Source organism: Galeopterus variegatus, unplaced genomic scaffold (genome assembly GCF_000696425.1).
Source record: "Galeopterus variegatus unplaced genomic scaffold, G_variegatus-3.0.2 Scaffold5656, whole genome shotgun sequence".
In the NCBI taxonomy this organism is placed as follows: Eukaryota; Metazoa; Chordata; class Mammalia; order Dermoptera; family Cynocephalidae; genus Galeopterus; species Galeopterus variegatus.
Genome location: NW_007731767.1, coordinates 123839 through 144169, shown reverse-complemented (window position 1 = coordinate 144169; position 20331 = coordinate 123839). Strand labels below are relative to the sequence as shown.

At 53.9% G+C, this 20331-nt stretch overlaps 2 protein-coding genes and 1 pseudogene across 3 annotated transcripts; 1 reads left to right on the top strand and 2 right to left on the bottom strand.

The window, feature by feature from the left end:
• Positions 1 to 953: 953 nt before the first annotated feature.
• PNMT (phenylethanolamine N-methyltransferase) lies at positions 954 to 1841 on the top strand (the record flags this gene model as incomplete). Its single annotated transcript, XM_008589796.1, has 2 exons — positions 954 to 1192; positions 1296 to 1841. Coding segments are annotated over 2 exons (687 nt in total), but the record flags the coding sequence as incomplete, so codon positions are not given.
• Positions 1842 to 2421: 580 nt separating this feature from the next.
• On the bottom strand, positions 2422 to 4068 carry LOC103605208 (annotated as a pseudogene).
• Positions 4069 to 4119: 51 nt separating this feature from the next.
• On the bottom strand, positions 4120 to 17459 carry PGAP3 (post-GPI attachment to proteins 3). 2 transcript variants are annotated; one of them, XM_008589792.1, is made up of 8 exons: positions 17279 to 17459; positions 15563 to 15660; positions 14614 to 14766; positions 6021 to 6083; positions 5399 to 5460; positions 4892 to 5028; positions 4431 to 4635; positions 4120 to 4247 (listed from the first exon to the last, which is right to left on the bottom strand). In XM_008589792.1, the coding sequence occupies exons 1-8, from the start codon at positions 17457 to 17459 to the stop codon at positions 4184 to 4186; spliced, it is 963 nt and encodes a 320-aa protein (XP_008588014.1). In that variant the 3' UTR covers positions 4120 to 4183. The 2 variants fall into 2 exon arrangements, with proteins under 2 accessions (XP_008588014.1, XP_008588015.1); XM_008589793.1 differs by lacking the exons at positions 4120 to 4247; positions 4431 to 4635; positions 4892 to 5028; positions 5399 to 5460; positions 6021 to 6083 and adding an exon at positions 14263 to 14497.
• Positions 17460 to 20331: the final 2872 nt, after the last annotated feature.

Genomic DNA, 20331 nt, shown 5'->3' with positions numbered 1-20331 from the left:
ACACACACACAGGTAGTGAAAGGGACGAGAGAGGTGCGGAGACACAGAGTGACCGATAGACACAGACACAGACAGACAGACACACACACACAGGTAGTGAAAGGGACGAGAGAGGTGCGGAGACACAGAGTGACCGATAGACACAGACACAGACAGACAGACACACACACACACGTAGTGAAAGGGGCGACAGAGGTGCGGAGACACAGAGTGACCGATAGACAGACACAGACAGACAGACAGACACACACAGGTAGTGAAAGGGGCGACAGAGGTGCGGAGACACAGAGTGACCGATAGACAGACAGAGACAGACAGACAGACACACACACACACACACGTAGTGAAAGGGGCGACAGAGGTGCGGAGACACAGAGTGACCGATAGACAGACACAGACAGACAGACAGACAGACACACACACGTAGTGAAAGGGGCGACAGAGGTGCGGAGACACAGAGTGACCGATAGACAGACAGACCGACAGACAGACACACACACACACACGACGTGAGCCAGGCAGCTAAGAGGTGCACGTCGGGGAGAAGGAGGAGACGAGCACCGTCCCGCAGGCGAGCGCAGAGGCAGGTGGGAAGAGGCTGAGCCGGGAGAACGTTCAGAACTGAGAGGTGGGCGGGGCCTGCGGGAGAGGGACTGAGATGAGAGACGCGGAGAGAGAAACGGAGGCAGCGACTGGAGCGGGGGGAGGGCCGGCCCCAGGACTCCCACACTCAGTCCTCACTCACGGGCACGTAGAGTTTTCTAGTTGTGGAACCGGGGGTGACATTCCTCCGGGGTAAGTCGGTGGCTGTGGGCGCCAGGATTCCGCCGGGTTCAGTCTAACTCCAGAGCCAGTGCTTCTTCCAGATAGAGACACACATAGAGCGAGAAGGAGCTAGAGAGAGGGAGGGAGGGAGGCGGTGGCCACGGCAGGAGCGGCCCGGGCAGGCCTGACACCGGGACCCCCTTCCTCCGCTCTGCCCAGGTGAGGTGTCTGGACGCACCCTCATCGACATTGGTTCGGGCCCCACCATATACCAGCTGCTCAGCGCCTGTGCCCACTTTGAGGACATCACGATGACAGATTTCCTGGAGGTCAACCGCCAGGAGCTGGGGCTGTGGCTGCAGGAAAAGCCCGGGGCCTTCAACTGGAGCGTGTACAGCCAGCATGTCTGCCTCATTGAGGGCAAGGGGTGAGGGCTGGGCAGGGGGCTTCCCACAGAGTGGCTGGGGGGGGGGGTGACAGAGGACTGAGCGTGGGGCAGTCCTGAGCCCTGCCTTGTGACCCCTGCATAGGGAATCCTGGCAGGAGAAGGAACGTCAGCTGCGAGCCAGGGTGAAGCGTGTCCTGCCAGTCGATGTACACCAGCCCCAGCCCCTGGGCACTGGGAGCCTGGTGCCCCTGCCTGCCGACGCCCTGGTCTCTGCCTTCTGCCTGGAGGCTGTGAGCCCAGACCTTGCCAGCTTCCAGCGGGCCCTGGACCACATCACCACACTGCTCAGGCCTGGGGGGCACCTCCTCCTCATTGGGGCCCTAGAGGAGTCGTGGTACCTGGCTGGGGAGGCCAGGCTGGCGGTGGTGCCAGTGTGTGAAGGGGAGGTGAGGGAGGCCCTGGTGCATAGTGGCTATGAGGTCCGGGACCTTCGCACCTACGTCATGCCTGCCCACCTTCAGACAGGCGTTGACGATGTCAAGGGCATCTTCTTTGCCTGGGCCCAGAAGAAGATAGGGGCGGGGTTGTGAGGGCTCAGTGCGCTGCCCGGTGCCCTGTGGCCCTCACCAACCCATATTCCCTGTTACTTGTGGTGGCACCTAATAAAGAAATCATTTCCCACTGCTGAGCATCAGCGCTGTCTGTGACTCCCCCAAGGGCCCAGAGATCTCTTCTGAGTGTAGGGATGTGGGAGGCCCCATGAGGGTAGCTGCCTGTACCACTCATTCCTCCCAAACTAAGGCAGGCCAAGGTCAGGAGGGGCTCATTCAGCACCTGCTTTGCGTCCTTGCACTCAGCAGCAGGCCCTGTTAGCCCCTTTCCAGGTGAAGCTCAGAGAGGTTAAGTAACAAATAGCAGTGGAGCCTGGTTCAGACCACAAGTGAGGAGAGCAGGGGGCAATTAGGAGACTGAAGTGGAATTTGCAAGGTGCCAGAGGGGGGTGTTACAATGCAGGCACAAACGAAGGCCCGGGAGGTGAGATGGAAAGAACTGGCACCAGCGCCTGCCCCCGCCCCCACCTGCTGGAAGCTTGACTGGAGCCCCCATCTCTGCCTCTGGTCCCTGCCATCCTCCCCCCATGTGCCCAGGTAGAGACCACCGCCTCTGGCTACTGCCTCCAGCCAGCTCTGGGTCCTGCCCCTGCCCCAACTGTCTCCTCCTCCCCTCCAGTCCACCCCACTCACACAAATGAGCAGAACAAGGGTAGGTGAGGCTAGAATTGGTTTATTAAGCAGGTCCCTTGCTACCCTCCCGCCTTAAAATGGTTCTTGGTATCAAAGGAATCCAGTGTAGGCCCCCCCAAGTCCCTGAGGCTGGAGTCCTCGCATAGCTCCCCTCCCCCCAGGGAGGGACAAGAGGGCAGGGACACAGCACAACTCCAGTCTCCTTGCTTCAATCAGAGACTGCCTTGGGGATGGAAACTTTCTGGAGCTCCACATCTGTCCTCGTGGGGACAGGAATGTGCCAGGGCTGCTGTGGCCCCTGCCTGCCCTGGGGCCACCCTGGAACAGTGAGCCCCTCTGGGGAGGGCAGAAACCAGACCCAGCCACAAGCTTTCTCCCCTCATCCTCCCACAGAGTGCCCCGACCCCTTCCCAGGCTGAGGACAAGGGGCTAGAAGCAGGGAACTGGGGTGGGGGGTGGGGAGGATTGGCAAGCATGCCTAGGCAAGGAGGCAGGGAGGCTAGAGAGGGCCCTGGGGATCCCCATTTTCCTTCCTTCCTCTGCCCTCAAGGGACTGGTTCTAGAGGGTGCTGTCGTGTGGGGGCCCTGTGAGGTTTGGAGGGGAAGGCAGAGGGGCACAGACAGAAACACATACACACACATGCAGCCCAGGCCCCCCGCCAGATCACAGGGGTGTCCTGGATGCCTGCCTGGCTGGAGCCTTGGGCAGAGCTGGTGCTCGATAAGTGATTGTTGATGGTGACAGGATTCCCTCATCCTGCTCCGGCCTCCCTGCACTGTGTGGCACTGCATGGCACACTCACCTGCATTCACACACATCTCAGACACGCACCCACAAGCAGGCACACACTGTGCATATTCCTGACTCACGCTAACCCACTTGCCCCCTGAACACACTTTTAAACCACACAGGGGCTGTCCGGTTAGCCCACTTGGTTGGAGCATGGTGCTGATAAGACCAAGGTTAAGGGTTTGGATCCCTGTACCAGCCAGGCGCCAAAAATAAAAAATAAAAAACACACACACACTCACACACGCCACTATCCACACTGCGCGCCCAGGCCCGAGCTCACTGCCTGGTCACCTACGCACTGGGTCTGGCCCACACGCCCCTACACACTTGTGTGCAGGATCCCCACCAGAACAGCAGCACAGGATTCTTGCCCTGGCTGTCAGGTCCTGGACCTGAAGGGGAGTGTGCTGAGGCCTCCTGGCAGTCTGAGTGGGGCCACAGTCAGGGTGAAAACCCTCCCCAGTCCCAGTCAATGATTTGGTCCCTCGAGATCCCATGGCGGAGCATGAGAATGGCCTTAAAGCTTGGGTAGCCAAAGAACAAGCCTCCAGTGCCACCTAGTGGTGCCCTGGAGGAGGGTAGGAGCGTAACCATAGGGAACCCCACAGTATCCTCAAAGGCCTATGGTTCCTGGTCTCCCAGGTTGACAGAGAGCTCTGGGACCCAGCTGGGTGGGGCGGGGGGATGTGGAGAGGAGGCTGGTGGGGAGGAAACTAGGAACACACTCAGTTCCACCCCAGTTCAGCTCCAGGAACCACAGGGGCTGCCCATTGTATAGTCCCAGATGGCGAGAGGCCATCCCCAGAACAGGTTCCAAGACCTGTGAGGGCCAGCAGGGAGATGGGCTGGCTCCATGATTCTGAGCCCACATCCCTCATGTCCAAGTTCAAGAAGCTAAAAGGAGAAATAAATCATCTCAAGGGTTGAGGGGAGAAGGGGAACCGGCCGGGAGGGGGCAGGATCCCCAGTGGGGCAGCCCCACTCCCAGGGGCTTCAGTCCAGCTTGAACTTGGCCTCGGATTCCTTCAGCAGGTACAGGCTGTCGTCTTCCAGAAAGCTGTGGGTAAAGGGAGGAGCCCACTGAGGCACAAGGCTCTGAGAGCTGCCTTGGGGGCAGGATGGGGTGAACATGGGCAGGTCGTGAGGGGGTGCACAGGCACGTAGAGCCCCCAGTCTCCCCCAGGGAGCGGGCAAGGCAGCGTACAAAGAGGGTGAACAGCAGGCAGGGTGTAGCACCAACCTGAAAAAGAGGATGTGGACGGGGATGGTGCTGATGTGCCAGATGGCGTGGGCATCCAGGACCCAGAAGAAAGGCGGGAAGTCGAGCAGCTCCAGCAGGGACAGCCCCTGCAGCAGCAAGACCACTGCCACACACTTGCGCACATGCGGCAGGCGTCGCTGGTTCCGCAGGCACCAGGCCAGCCACCACACCAAGTTCACCAGGCCTGGGTGCCAGTGGGGGCAGGAGAGGCTCACTCCTTAGACTCCTCCTCCCTCCCCAAGGCCACCCCTGCCCTCATCCCTTGGACCCCAGGACCATCCTCAGACTTTTCTCTGGGCCTCCCTTCTCTCCCATTTCAAATTCTTGCCTCCCCCCCCAGCCCAAAGGGTCTCTAGAACCTCCTTCTCCAGGAATGCACCAGCCCCCCACCCAGCAGTTCTCCAGGTGGCCCAGTCCCCCGGGCCTAAGTCCTGCCTCACCAATTGCCACGTTGGCTGCCAGGTTGTAGCCGTAATCGAAGTGGACGAGGCTCAGGTAGGAGATGTGTGCAGCCAGGAGCAGCAGCAGGAGGGCCCGGAAGGCGCTGGCCACGGCCGGCCGCTGCAGCCCCACAGTCCTGTCCCGCAGTCCACAGCTGCTCAGAGGTGGTAGCTCAGCCCCGGGGCAGCATTCCCTGAAGCATCTCCTCCCCTGCCACATCAGTCTGCGGTCCCTGATGCCACTGTCCCTGTCCCTCACCAAAACAGGCCAGCTGGGCAGGCCTCCAAACCCCCCAGGGGCCTGGGACCCCATGCTACAGCCCCTTGTAAGGAGCCAGGGACCCCCATCCTACCCCATAGTCCCCACCCAGGACAGCCTGGAGGGTGTGTGTGTGTTGGGAGACCAGCGAAGAAGGCCCCGAGGGCAGCACCCCCAGGGGAGGGTTGGGTGACCCCTTCCCGTCCCTAGGGCCTGATTTTGTCCCACAGCCACCAAGGCAGGCTCACCTGACACAGCACAAATAGATCGAGTGTAGGATGACGGTGGAGGCACAGAAGTAGTCCATTTTCTGAGGACAGGGAGAGCCAATGAGGGGCCAACATGAGGGAAACAGGAGATGGACAGGACTTCATGTAGGTCAGAGCCCAGGGAGGACCCCAGGGGTAGGAGCAGGGAAGGGATGGGGGTCCTGGGCCTGCAGTCAGCAGGGACTCTGTCTCGTGCTCCTTCTGCCTATTGCTGTTTCATTCTCGTGTTCACAGTATACAATTCTAAAAATGTGCTCAGCAGTGAGGCTTCAGAGGCATTGGTGGAGGATCCAGAACACAAGGGCGCAGCCTGGAGTTCCACAGCTCTGGCCTCAAGTCCTGACTGCACCCCTTTACGAGGTGGGTGACCCGGAGCAAGTGGTTTCAGCTCTCCAAGGCTCAGCTGCCTCATCAGTTGGAAAGAGCTACGACTCGTTCCTACCCCGCCAGGTTCAAGTGAGGCCCCAGTGCACTGTAGGTTTACTATGCTAGCACACAGCCAGGGCTCCTCCGACTGAGCGAGCATTCCACCTTAAAGCCCACCCCTCCTGGGCTCCTCCAGGACAGTCCCATGCAGGATGGGGAGTGGAGAGGCACTCACCTCTGTGAGGTCAGTGTCCCTGGTGTGGAAGACTGTGGACCAGAACCAAGCATTGAGGGACACCTGAGGAGGAGGGGGCTGTGAGCATGCTACCCCAAGGCTGGGGAGACCCCACGGAGGGCCCATAGGCACCTCGCCTTTGGGAAGAAGCCCTGCGGGGCGAGAAATGTGCTTTCCCTCACCCTGGGAGCCCTCTAAACCCCGGTGTCCACCCTCACCCAGCCCAGTTCCCTCAGGTCAACTTCCTGCCAACCCAAACCCCCAAGGCCAGGGGGGCTGCAGCCTGCACAGGTTCCGGCCTGGCCTGGGAACCAGTTCCGGCAGAGTAACCCTGGTTACTCAATCGCTAAGACAACAGCCCCAGGGCCTTGCCTCCTCCCCCAAACGGCAGGTGATGACAGCCCCACCCGGGCCCAGGGGAGCCAGTGACCTCAGCCTCTGGGGGCGGGAATGAGGTGGGTGGGGTGGAGGGGCCCAAGCCAGCTTGGGGTGTGTTCCCGGCAAGCAAGCAAGGGAGGGAGATCAAGCAGATCCCACTGGGGCCGGGTCTCCCAGGAGGAGGGTGGCCAACCGAGCTGGCTTCCTCCTGGCTGCGCCGGCCCAACCTGCCAGACCAGTGGCTGCTCCAGAGCCTGGGGAGGGGTGGAGGGGCAGAGGGGCAGGACTGGAGGGGCTGTGGTGTGCAAGGGCCCAGGGCAACATTTGAGGCCTTCCTCCTGGGAATTAGCTGCACGGAGAGAGTAGAAATCATCTTGCAAATGAGACCCAGAGCTTGTGGGAGTTGGTTCTGGCACTCTTTCCAGGGACTGATGTGTCCACAGCAGAAGCCCAAATTACCTAAGGAAGGGTGGCTGGGGTGGAGGTGCAAACCCCAGGCTGGGAAACCAGTAACAACCAGTCCAAGGAAGACACAGGCCTGGAATGCCCTGGAGGTGGGGAGGGGTGCGCTAGGGTGGGATGAGCCTGCCAGAGATGGGTCAAGGCCAGGAGCTGCTCACTCAGGTCCAGCAGACTAGGAAAACTGGCCAGGCAGGGGACAGAGAGAACTGGCAAGAGGACACTGTGTTGAGGACTGCAGCAGGAGGGTCAGACAGTAGGATGAATTCCCTCAGGCAGGCCCAGGGAGCTTAGGGGGAAACGGGAAGAGCAGGGTGGAGGCAGGGCAGGGCTCTGTTGCAAAGCCAGCCAGGCACTCTCATGGTGCCAAGCTCTGGAAGGTTCAGGGCAGCCTGGTGCAGCCTGTCTGGCCGGGCCCTCACCTGAGCCTGGCTGCTTCTGCTCTTCTCGACCTGGGCAAAGGCCCTGCCTGCCTCAGTCCAAGCTTCTCCTAAGCCAGCCTGCAGTCCCCTCCTGCCCTGAGGTCAGGTGATTTCTTGCAGGTCGGATTGCTTCCTCCTTTGAGGATGGCCATTCTGTCCCTTCCACCCACCTCAAGGCTCCTCCTCACTGCTGCCCCTTCCCCAGAGACAGTCCCGTGAAGCTTGGGGTCAATGTGGGGAGAGGAGCAGGCTCAGGGCTGGAGAAGGGCCCTAGTAGCGATCATGTGGACCAGGTATCCCAAGCAGGCCAGGAACAGGGACATCCTTAGGAAGGAGAGTGGCCCTGGAGCCAGTGTGGGAGGGAGGAGGGGAACGCAGCAGGAACTGGCAGCCAGCCAGGGCTCCTTGTCACCTATAGCAGGAAGGGGAGGTGACAACAGGACTGAGCTAAGTGGCAGTTGTAACACCGAAAGCTGCAGTGGGGTGGGGGTGGGAGGATTGGGCGGTGCACGGGGCCCGGCTTTAGCTCTACTGGACAGGGTAGGGCTGCTCCCCAGCCTAGTCCAACCACCTTCCCAGGGTGCCTTCCACTTACAGAGACCCACCTGAAGCCTGGACTCTGCACCCCTGAAAAGTCCCCTCTCCCCTGAGGAGTGTCCCATTATGGGGGTGGGGGAGTCCTCTTCTGACCCTTTCCTCAGACTTGGGATGTGGCATCATTAAGAATGCAGGCCCTAGAGCCAGACTGCCAGGGTTCAAATCCCGGCTCTGCATTTCCTGGGTGTCCTTGGGCAAGTTATTTAGGCTTGCTGTGCCTCAGTTTCCTCATCTGTAAAATGGGAATAATCATAGTGTTGATAAGGACGTAATGAGCAACACAAATCCAGTGCACGGCACAGTGCCCAGGACAGGGTGAACCACTGGGAGTTACTTCTCTCCACCTTGCTGACAGCATGGAACGCTCACAGCTCTCCACAGACCTGAGGCCAAAGAGGCCAAGTCTGCCTGCAGACCAAGGAAGTCTAGACACAGAAGGGGTGGTCTCCCCACAGCTGCCGAGGCCCACCTCCACAGTTCCAGGCTGCAGGCAGAAGGTCCAGAGTCTCCACAATGAGACTGGCCCTGTGTTCAAGTCCAGCCTGGGCCCCTAAATAGCTGTGTGTTACTGAACAAACAGCTTCTGTGAGCCCAGCTGCCTCACCTACCAAACAGGGCTCATAACAGCACCCCCTGCACAGGAGGCTCATGCGGTGATAGCCATGAAATGCTCAACACAAAGGAGCCACTTGATAAACGACTGCTGTTATCGCTGCCTGGTACACAGTAGGTGCCCCATAAATGTCAGCTTCCTTCATCATGTCCAGTAGGCTCATCCCTACCACTTCCCTTCACCTGACCCCCAACTTCCCTTTCCCCAAGGGTCACAAAGTTCAAGGTCAAACTAAGGGGTGCTAGGGTCTCTGGACCCCAGAATGTAGACACCTGAGCTACAGGAAGAGCCCCCTCCTCCGTGCTCCTGAGCCACTATCCCACCACCATGGACTGAACAGATACGATTTCTCCTCGCTCAGAGTTTGTAATCAAGACACAAGCAAAGGGGGTGGATAGACAGACATGGAAGGAAGAGAAGCCCCAGGACACATATGCACGCCCGCTCCCAGACACCTCAGCCCCGCTCGAGTGGAAGGAGAGGGCAGGTAGGCTAAGTGGCCAGGAGGGCCAGCGCCTGGCCTGTAAACACTGAGGAAAGGGCCGGCCAGGGGCAGGGTGCCAACGGCGGGCGCTGGAGGGAGACAGGGGAGGCTGGTGGTGGGGGAAGCAGGAGGCTGTTTCAGTCTGCTGGAAAATAAGAAAACTGAGACAAAAATATCACAGCCGTGAAACTGGTTGGATGCCAAGTGAGCCAGATCTGTCAGGAATTCGACCCCAGTGCTAAGCCCCAGTGCTCGGGGCTGTCATTGACACCATGGCACTGGGGACAAGTGGGTCTTTAAATAGCTCGGTGTCTCAGAAGTGGGGGAGGCAGAATGTTAACTATGACGCCTGCTGCCATCCTACCCAACCCCCCGCCCCGGCCATGGTGTCTCACCCCCTGCTGCCTCGGGCAGGACCAGCCTGCTCAGTTCACTCCTGAGAGAAGGGGGGCTTTGTCCAATCACCTAAGAGGATTCCTTACACCAAGGTCAAGGGTTTGGATCCCCTTACTAGCCAGCTACCGACGACAACAACAAAAGGATTCCTTGATTTCCTGCCATTGCCTGTTCTGCGGGCTCCTGTCTGACTGTTGGGAAGTCCTTCCTGAAGTCTGCCCACCGTGCTGCTGCAGCCCTGACCTGCCTCTTCCTGTAACTTCCTCAACAGAGATGGAACACAGTCAGTCCATAAATCACCCTACAGACACGGTTTGGGCTTCCCGGCCACCTTGCCCCCTCATTTCGACACTTGAGGACATTCCCTACCAGATGGAAGGGTGGGGAGTTGCTTTGGCCTCTCAGCTTTGGCAGAGAGCAGGGCCCCCTGCTCCATGAAGTCCAAGGGCCCGGGTGTGTGGAGCCGTAGCAGGCTCCTGAGCCCTGCCTGGCTGCTGCCCCGCCCAAGGCCAGGCCTCAGTGGCAAAGCAGGGCTGCCTTCTCGTGCCAAGGCTTCATTAGCCCTGCTGGGGGGCAGGGTCTTCTCACTTCCCAGAGAAAAAGACTGAGACACCCCTTCCCAAAGACCTGGAGCGGTGAGGGGCCTTCCCACCCCCAACCCAATAGAAATCAGAAATCTCACTTGCTCCAGAAGACCCAGCCCAAGCAAAGTCCACTGCCACACTGCCTCCCAAGCTCAGGATCCCTCCCTTTTGCAGACACACACACACACAGGACTGAAGATCAAGTGTAAAATCCAAACTAGATCATCAAAGGGAGGGGGGGCTCTGAGCTCTGTCCCTTGAGGGCCTAGTGGTGGCACAAGGGGGTCACATGTCCCAGAACCCCCTCTTCTGTAGGGTGCCCTGAGACACAGGCCCCAGCTATCTGCTGTCTCCCACCCCAATATCTCCTGCTCCTTCCCTAAGGGTCTTTGGTCACACTGGAGTGCAGGATACCCCCGGGAGGTGTGACCCCTGGTGAAGAAGGAAGCTAGTTGCAGACACCACTGAGATGAAAGATCCAAGAATCAGGGAGATCAAGACCAGAGTTGTGAGGCTGGCCGATTAGCTCAGTTGGTTAGAGTGCAACCTTGTAACACCAAGGTCAGGAGTTCGGATCCCCATACTGGCCAGCCACCCAAATAAAAAAGAGAGATACCAGACTTGTGAAGTGACCACTGGCCTCTGGCACATGTCATGAAGGCAATGACTGTGACCCTCTGAGGTCCCCTCAGTCCTGGGGTCTATGAAGACGTTCTGAACCTCATTCAGGGAATTCAGGCTGGGTTGTCCCTTGTTCTCTAATAAGAGTGGGAGCAAGGGGGTGGGCAGTGGGCCCAGACAAGCAGTGTTCCTGGACGGATCCCAAAGGAAAGGGGACAGGTGTAAGCTCCTCAATTTCCCTGCCCTTCCTGCTTTCAGCCAGGACCAAAGTCCCCTCTTTGTGAGAGGCCTGCACAATAGGTGGTGGCTCTATCTCACCTATGCCTGTGACAGTGTGTGCTGATGCCAGGTTCCCGCCTACATCAGGGTCCCTGGCTCAGTCCTGACCCTGAAGAGGGGCTCAGTCCTCAGGCCCTGATGTCGGATGGCCCTGAATGCCAACCCTGTCTCCACTACTTGCTAATGTGTTGGCTGTTAACTTTGGGCAAGTTATGAGGATTAAGGTGAAAATGTATGTAAAATGCTTAGGGGAAGCCCGTCCCATGGTGCATGTTCCGTAATTCATAACGATTATTATTAATAGCTGTTGAGTAGCAAGCACTATGGAGTATCACTGTTTTCCAGAGGTCCAACAGCCTCCTTCCCTGCCCTCCCTCCAGTGCCCATCTCCCAAGTCAAAGGCTCAGCCTGTACAAGGGGTTTTCAAAAAGTTCATGGGAAGATTCCTACTCTCTTTCAATTCTATTTTTCCATGAACTTCCTGAGGTGCCCGCATACTTCTCAGCACACCTGCACTACCTGCTTTCCTAAGGTCCTCAGACACCTCTGGGTCACCAGATCTGCAGGCATCCCTAGTTCTCATCTAAATTGACTGTCCAGCAAAATTCAGGAGAGCACACTACTCTCTTCTCGCTGTCCTTGTCCCTGGGGTCCCCCAAGTGCACAATGTCCTAGTTTTCCACCTGTCCTCTGGCCAGTTGTGTCTCTGTTGCTGGCTCATCCTCCTCTACCCAGCCATTAGGTTTTGGTGTTCCCTAGGGCTCCGTCCTAGACCCCTTTTCTTCTCACTGTCTTAAGGTCCCCCATATGATCTCAGCCACACCCACAGATTCTACTGACATCTTCTCGGCAGAAACACAGGCATCCTTGATTCCCCTCTCCTGCTCTAGTTCACTGCCCAGGCTCATCAGCATGGCTGAAATGGTAAGAATGTGGACTCTGAAGCCAGAAGCCTGGATTCAAACCCTAACTCCATGACTTGGGCAGGTTACTTAAACTTTTCAGTCCTGGGTTCCCTTATCTGTAAACTGGGAAAAATAATAATACCTACCTCATAAGCTTGTGTTAAACAAAAATTATGTTAGGTCATTGTTTTGGACTGATCTCTTGCACTAGGCCCCAACAGACCAGACCAAACCAAAATGGAGTCACTCAGGCTAAATGCCACATAATCCAACTGAAACTTTGACACAGACAGATCTCAAAGCAGATCAGCTTTTCTTGAAAACAGGAGATTCCAGTCTACCGGAGTCAGCAAAATGAGGAAGTCCCTTCTGTTTAAACTCTTACAAAAAAGTTACCTGAAGTAACCTGATGTTAACCAGTCAGTTTTTCCCTATTGTTCTGTTTCTTTGTTCCCACCTTACAAAACGCACTGTCCAGTTATAGCCCATTGGCAGTTCTCAGTCTATTTTGTAGAATGAAGGCTGCCCTGTTCATGAATTGGAGATAAAAACCAATTAGATATTTAACTAAATTTGTTGTAACTTTGTCTTTTGGTACTTGTTATGGGATGAACAAGGTTAATATTTACAAAATGCTTAGAACAGTGCCTAGCATACAGTAAAAGCTGTGTGCTTGCTAAATAAAGTTAACAATTTCTTTTTTCAATTTTAACGTCCCCTCCAAAACAGAGCTCAAACATATTTTTCTTTTATGCCCAAGACCTGTGCCACCTCTCTAGTCTAGTTACTTGATCCTGTGCTAAAACTACCAACTGGTCTCCTGCATCCACTCCTGCCCCTTCCAATCTGTTCTCTATGCAGCAGGCAGAACAAGCTTTCCAAAGGGCAAATCTATTCATGAAACCACTTCTCTCTCCAACCCTCATTTACAACCCCTCAGTGTTTCCTGATGCTTTGAGAGTCAAGACCTAAAGTGCTGGGCTCTCCATGGGCTGGCCCTCTCAACTGCCCACCTGCTCACCCATGTCACACCCCACACCTGGCTTCCTGCATGGCAGGCTTCCTGGCCTTTCAGGTCCTCCAGTGTTCCTCACTCTCCTGCCTATGCACATTCTGAGTCTTCTCAGAGGTCTTCTTTAGAAGACTCCCCCCACTCTCCTCCGATTTACCTGGTTAACATTCACTCATCATCCCCATCCTACCTCCAATGCCCCCTCCCCGGGGAAGCCTTCCTTGATCGCTCCATGCTGGTCCAGTCCTCTGCAGCACCTCTCCTCCACTGCACTTTTCCATGGTTGTACTTTTACACATGACTGTGCGGTTGTGTGATTAGTACCAAAGGGCAAGGCCCTGTTTTTATGTACTTTGGATCTGCAGTGCCTAGCAAAGTGCCTGGCACACAGGTGATCAATACCTGAATGCATCGCTACTTGGATGGCAGGACGGTGAGTGGGGATTTTTTTCCTTAACGCTTAGCTCTTATCTAGAGACATCCTTTGAAACCTCGTACTCTCACACCCTCCCTAAGATTGTCATAGTTCATATCTGTACCCCAATCCATCCTTCTCATACAAGTCCAGGCCCTGGATACTGGCTCCTCACACCAGCCACACTGTGAAGCTGACAGCCCTTTCTGAACACTCAGAACACGCCTGGTTAACATCTTAGGATGGCCTAAGACCAGGCTGAGCTCTAGACAGAGTGCTGGGGCTGCTGCTGCCTACCAGGCCAGGGCTGGTACTGAGATCACTCCACGCCCTCTAGAGAGGTCCTTGGAAAGACCCATAGTCTCATCATACTCTCTACCACTGTAGTGGATTGAATTATGTTCCCCCAGAGCTCAATGAAGCTTAAATTGTGTCCCCCAAGTTTTACATATTAGAAACTTGGTCCTCAGTGTGACTGTTAAGAGGGTGGGAAATCCTATTACCATAGTAATTGAAAGGGGGAGCCTTGAAGAGGTGATTGGATTGTAGGACCGTGCAGTAGTGAATGGATTAGTAATGGTGGTCAGGGGTGTGGTTCTGAGGAGTGGGAAATCCTATTACCATAGTAATTGAAAGGGGGAGCCTTGAAGAGGTGATTGGATTGTACGACCGTGCAGTAGTGAATGGATTAGTAATGGTGGTCAGGGGTGTGGTTCTGAGGGCTTTAAAAGAAGAGGAGAGTCTGTCTGTCTCTCTCTGCTCCATCATTTTTTTTTTCCTTTTTGTCTTTTTTCATGACCGGTAACGGGATCGCAACCCTCGGTGTCGCGCCCGCACCGCGCTCAACCAGTGAGTGGACCGGTCTCTATATGGGATTCGAACCCTCGGCGGGAGCGCCGCCCTCTACCGAGTGCGCCACCGGGCCAGCCCTGCTCCATCATTTTCACAATGTGATGCCTGCCATCACTGAAGCCACCCCCAAAGAAAGCCTTCACCAGATGTGCTCCCTGGACTTTGGACATCCCATTCTCTTAAACTGTAAGCAATAAATTTCATTTTCTTTATAAATTACCCAGTTCTGTGTATTTTATTATAAGCAACAGAAACGGACTAATACAAACGCCATCTCTCTTCTGGGTTTGTAAACTGCCCTACCGGTATTTTAGCAGCTTCCTCCTTCAGGATGAGCAATTTCTTCCCTCTCTCCTTCCCAAACAGCCTGGCCGAGGACTCTGCTAGAAATGCAAGGCCTGATTCAGCACCTTCCCTGTTTTCTTCCCAGTCCTGACTACCACCAGCTGCAACTTTAGCCCTAGAAAACAGAGGGGAAGCTGGGTGGGTAGAAGCCCTGTTGGGTGTTAATGGGGATCTAAGCGTTCCTCCTTCCTAGATGAGGGTATCCAGCAGGAGTTCTGCCACGTTACCTACCCAGGCGAAGGCCACGCAGGTGTGATACATTGGGGAGGAGACTGGCACGGAGGTGCGGTAGCGGCAGAGCATCACCAGGCTGGCCAGGCCATTGAGGAAAGAGGCCATGGCTGAAGCCGGCTCTTGGAAGAACAGGAACCGGAAAAAGGGCCACTGAAAAAGGAGCAGATGGAGGAGGCCTGAGGGGCAGGCAACCCCCAACTGGCCCAGTCACCCTTTTCTCGACATGCTGCACCAACAGGTCCCCAGCTGGTTCCTCAGCTCTGGACTTTGGCCAAAGCCTCAGGTTCAGTCCCTCTTTGGGCCAATAAGCTTCTCTCCAGTCCCTATCCTGCCCAGCACACACAGCACTGTAAGCCCTGGTCTCTAGGAAGACCAAGAGAGTCAGTGTAGACGGCTCATTATGGCCTGGTGCAAACAGCACAGACCTACCATCGAGAAGACACAGGACCCAATCCCTCTCTACTACTGAGCGCAGTCCTCTAAGCCTCAGCTTATTCCATGGCAAATTGGGGAGAATAATTCCTGCCAACTTCAACAGACTAGAATAAGATAATATTGGATCAAAAGGCACCAGCACACTGTGCCCCAGTAGGCAATCTGAGGGGTATTACTATTAATCCAGGCCCCTACTAGAGAATGAAAAACATGCCATGGTGGGTCAGGGAATTGGTGCCTGTAGCAAGGTGGGCATCTTGACCACCCTAAGAAGTCCAGCATCACTCTCCAAGAAGACCCCAAAGCCTCCCAGATCTTGTTATTCCAAATCTAGCGGTAGGACACATTGGTCTCATCTGATTATATGAAAACCAGGAGATTTTGAGAACAGGTGCATGCCCCAAACACATACCCATGACTCAGATTGCTTGGAAAGTGTGGTCCAACTGGGAGTATCTTACTCCCACCACACTACCTACCACCGGATACTCACCCTAACCCTCCAACTCACCTTGCCATGGAACTGAGGCACTTTGTGACCCTCCTGGAGGTAGAGGCCAACAGTGACCCACATACACTCATACTTACAGTCGTCCTGACAGGTCCAGCCTGAAACAGACAAATGTGGCCTTGTGAACTCCCCGGCACAGTGAAACTCAGAGACAGCATGAATGGGGCCCAAGCTCAAGTGCAGGCCAAGGGGCCTGCAGGTTGGAGAGAATCATAAGAAATCTCTCAGAATTCTAGCTTTCCACTTGGACGGATGAGAGATGGTAGGACATACACATAAGGGGAAAAGGTGTGTGTGTGTACGTCTGTGTGTGTTAGGTATGAGGGTACACAGTAAGTAAATAGAGATGTTTCTTCTCTTCTCCTTTTGCCCAGCATGGGGGTCTTGGCATCTGATAGACTCATCTATGGAAACCTGGGTGTAAGTCTGTACTTCCTGAACACACGACTTGCTCTTATTCACCAGGGAGGAGTCCTTGCTGTCTTCCCCCTCTCCTATGAAAATGAAGCCCGAATTCTCTAGCCTGACTTTTTTTTTTTTTTTTTTTTTGTCTTTTTTATCTTTTTCCGTGTCCGGCAATGGATCGCAACCCTCAGTGTCGCCCCCGTACCGGACCGGGACCGGCAACGGGATTGCAACCCTCGGTGCTGCTCCCGCGCCTCGCTCAGCCAGTGAGCGGGAACCGGTCTGTATGTGGGATCTGAACCCTCGGGCGGGAGCGCCGCCGCGCTTCCCAAGCGGCACACTATCCAGTGCGCCACCGGGCCGGCCCTCTAGCCTGACTTTTGAGGCTGCCAATTACCTTCCCAAATTTATTCACCACTCTTTTTCATGCACCCTGCTCCCCGAGTAAACAAGCTGCTGGATGTGCCCACATCTGCCTAGGACCTCCACTTTCTCTGTTCCCTCTGTCTGGAATGCAAAGTGGTAGTAAAGAGGACAAGCTTGTGGTCACACAGGCCAGAACTGGAAACTCTGTCTCATCACTTACTGGCTGTGTGACCTTGGGCAGGATGCTTAATCTCTCTGAGTTTCCCCATCAGTAAAATTGGATTAGAGAAACTACCTCAAAGGGTTGTAACAAAAACTGACCTATTGTGACACCTGTCACATGGTACATGCTCAGTATATCAGTTCCTTGCCCACTGTGGTCACAGGTCCAAATTTTATGTATACATTTGGAAGTCCCTCCTTCACACAAAAAGTTCCAAAATGATCCCGGCCCCACCACCTCAAGGCCGTAATCGATTCCTCCTCTTCCAAATGCTTCTAGTACTTAATCCCTAATCCAGTACTTTGAGCCCTAAGAGTCCTTTATGGCTCAAATCATTCTCTACCTTGTATTTGAGAGGGCTGATGTCCCCATAGGACTGTGAACCCCGAAGGGCAGAAACCTGGTCTGATTTTGTGTCATTACAGGGCCATGTACCCAGGAAGTATTTAATAAACACCCGTATGGCTGAGAAAACAAAGAATAAATAAAAACTTCTAAGAAATGAAGAGTAAAGAGTAATAAAGACTAAATAAAAATAAAATAGAGTAAAAAAGTAAATAAAACAGGCTGATGAGGTTTTCATCACTTTGGGACGCTCCATTCACTCACACTCATAAGGGACCCCATGGGGAAACTAAGGTTCACAGACTGCAAAGGCGCCTTTGGGGCACAGGGGGCGGGGCCAAGGCTGGTGGGCGGGGCCTTCCTGGGGTGGGGCTTACCTGCTAGACTCATGTAGATTGGCTGGCGGGAGCGGAAGTGCTTCAGTGCGCCCCCCGAGCAGTTCCGCTCATCGCACCTGAGCACGCAGTCGCGGTACACCGGCTCGCGGTCCCCCTGGGAGCCGCTCGCTAGCGCGGCTGCCCCAGCCAGCAGCACGAGCCGCGCCGCCCGCCCGGCCATCCCTTCACCCTGGCTCGCCGCCGAAGGAGGAGCTTAGGAGCGTGCGAAGCCTCCACTTCCGGAGTAACCGGAAGTTCCTGTGTTCATTGTTCTCCTCTCCGCTGACGTCTACCCAGTTTAAGTTAAAGTTCCCGGATTTTTGTGGCCGCCTGCCCCGCCCCTTGTCCCTTGCTATCTGCATCTATTGATACGACCAGATGAAGGGAAGGGAGGAGTCCTAGTGGGTTCAGGAGCAAAGTAAAGGGGAAGTTAAAGTTCCCGGATTTTTGTGGCCGCCTGCCCCGCCCCTTGTCCCTTGCTATCTGCATATATTTGATACGACCAGATGAAGGGAAGGGAGGAGTCCTAGTGGGTTCAGGAGCAAAGTAAAGGGTTTTTTTTTGTTTTTCTTCTTCTCCAGGGTCTCTCTTTTTACTTGAGGTAGGGCTATTTTTCTGTCACCAGACTTTTCGGACAATTCACTTTGGAATTGTCCACTTCTCTCCAATTCTTCTGGCACCACCCAGGTTAAAGACATCATCGTCTGTCGCCACAATAGCCTCTTAACGGGTCTCCCTGCCTCTACTTTTGCGCCCTCCAGTCCGCGCTCCATTTTCAAAAATTCAAATTAGACCATGTCACTTTCATCCTTAAATTTCTTTACTGCCTTCAACTGCCCTCAGGATAAAACCCGAACTCCACAGGCCCTGCACGATCTGGCCCCTGCCCACTGGTCTCCCTCACTCCTTTGCTCCAGACAGACCCGCTTCAAAGGGTCATGTCACTCAAGCTTCCTGACTTTAACCCGTCTGTATCATTTTTACTCTCACTTCTGCTTAGTTTTCTAGTTTCAATTTAAACACCACCTCCTGAGGGTGATTGTTCACACTTCGAGGGGTATATATATACATACAATGGTCTGTTTTCTCCGTGCGAGGTGGGGACCTCTGCTGTCCTGTTCACCACTCTCCCTCCAGCACAAGCACAGAACGTGGAGGCGCTAAGTGCGCTCCCCCACCCCCTTTTTTAAAAAATGAATGAACAACGTGATTCAACATAAGAATTCTCTGGGTGCCAAATCCATGACTGTCAAATCACCAAGGTGATTCCACGCTGAAATAGGAGCAATGCAATATTTCAGAAAAATTAAGGAGGATCCTTGGGAATAAGACACTTGCTTTAGTATCCCCTCTAACCCCCTCCCCCGCACTACCACCCGCACCCACCCATCCCCAATCTCATTGAAGCATTGAAGCCTTGTAGCTAATGATTGCCTTTCCTCCTCCCCCATTCTCTTCACCCCTTAACAACTTTTCCTTTTTATCCTGGGGGTTGAAACCAGCAAGAAGTAACATTTGATTCCATTCATTCACTCACTCAGCAAACATTTCCTGAGCACTTAGCTCTAGCCCCTTGCTAAACAAGGCACAGCTCCAGGAGGCACCATTCACACTGCATTTTCCGTGAATGGTGCTCAGAGGGGCACCATTCACATTGTATTTCCTGTGAATGGCACTTCTTCCTGTTAAATATAACATGAATAGTGTCCCCTGGAATTGAGCACCCAGTTGGTACTGACTGGGAAGATGAAATAGATAAAACAACCACTCAGCCCTCCAGGAGCTGACTGGAAATAATCACATGCTAATACTACTTTGCATTTGACAAATCAGCCCTTTTACAGTACATTTTGTTGTTGTTGTTTTGTCCTTACTATAACTCTGTGATGAATCTTCTTATGAGAACTTCCATTCAAAGACAAGGATATTTAGGATTAAAGAGCATGAAACCCTGACAACCTAGGGATTCTCTCTTTGAGAGAACACCTAGGTAGAGATAGGACTTTTTTAGAACTTTGAAGGTTCTAATGTTAATGTCCTCATCCTGTATTATATCAAACTTATTAAAATATGGCAACACTCCACATTAAATAAAATTTATAAATATATATAGTTGAATTGAGTTGCTGTTAATAGTTGACATATTGCCACATTTATATATATTTAGCAAAATATTAATTTTTATAGCTTTCTTATATTTTGGAGCTAACAAAAGACCCATGCCTAATGCCTACATACTTGGTAGAAAATACTAGGCTAAAGGTGGTGCGAGGCAGCGGAGACTTCTGCTTTGTTGTCCTATTGGGCATATATGGGGTGATATTTCTCTGGGACAGCTCTTGAGAATTTTCTCTGCCAGCACAGCCCTATACAACAATTATCTGGTTTCTCCCTTTCCCAACTTTTCCGTGTAGAACCCCCACTTCCCCATTGAGCCCCCTTACCTTAATCGGCTTTCTAACTTGTATTTGGCTTCACATATGAGCCACAGCCTGCAAAGTCATTTATTTATCCCTTCAACTTACGCTTATTGAGCCTTACTCTGTGTCAACCATTACACTAGTGGGGGGAAAAGGATGAATCAAAAATGGCTCCTAATCCAGGGAGGAGAAGGACTGTAATACAGCATGCTCAGGGCTCAGCAGCAAGCTGACCATATTCTTAGAGCAAAATGGGGGGATGTCTACAATGAAGTTTCCTTATTCATCATTTATTGAGGTTTACCCTATGCAAGGCTCTGGAGACAGAGTGATGAACAAGGCACTGTCATGGTCAGAAGAGGGAGACAGGCCACAAGCAAGTATCAAACAAAAAACTAAGATAGTTTCATTGCTAATGTAACAGCACATTGTACAACTGCTATGCAGGATAATTTGGCACTATCAGACTGTAAAACATACAATCCCTCTAGCCCAGCAATTTCACTCCTGGCTGTACCTACACAAGCTCCAGTATACCTACACAAGTGCAAAACGGTGTAAGTACAAAGTTATTCATGCTAGTATTAGTTATTACTTTTTTTTTTTTTTCCTTTTTTTGTCTTTTTTCGTGAC

Bases quoted from the DNA above. Each gene is read 5' to 3' on its own strand.
- PGAP3 (XM_008589792.1), bottom strand. From the start codon at position 17,459: ATGGCCGGGCGGGCGGCGCGGCTCGTGCTGCTGGCTGGGGCAGCCGCG. The intron at 14,767-15,562 runs GTGAGTTGGAGG...CTCCTTTTTCAG, and splicing joins TGCCTCAGTTCCATGGCAAG to TGGCCCTTTTTCCGGTTCCT. The intron at 6,084-14,613 runs GTAGGTAACGTG...CCTCCTCCTCAG, and splicing joins CCTGCGTGGCCTTCGCCTGG to GTGTCCCTCAATGCTTGGTT.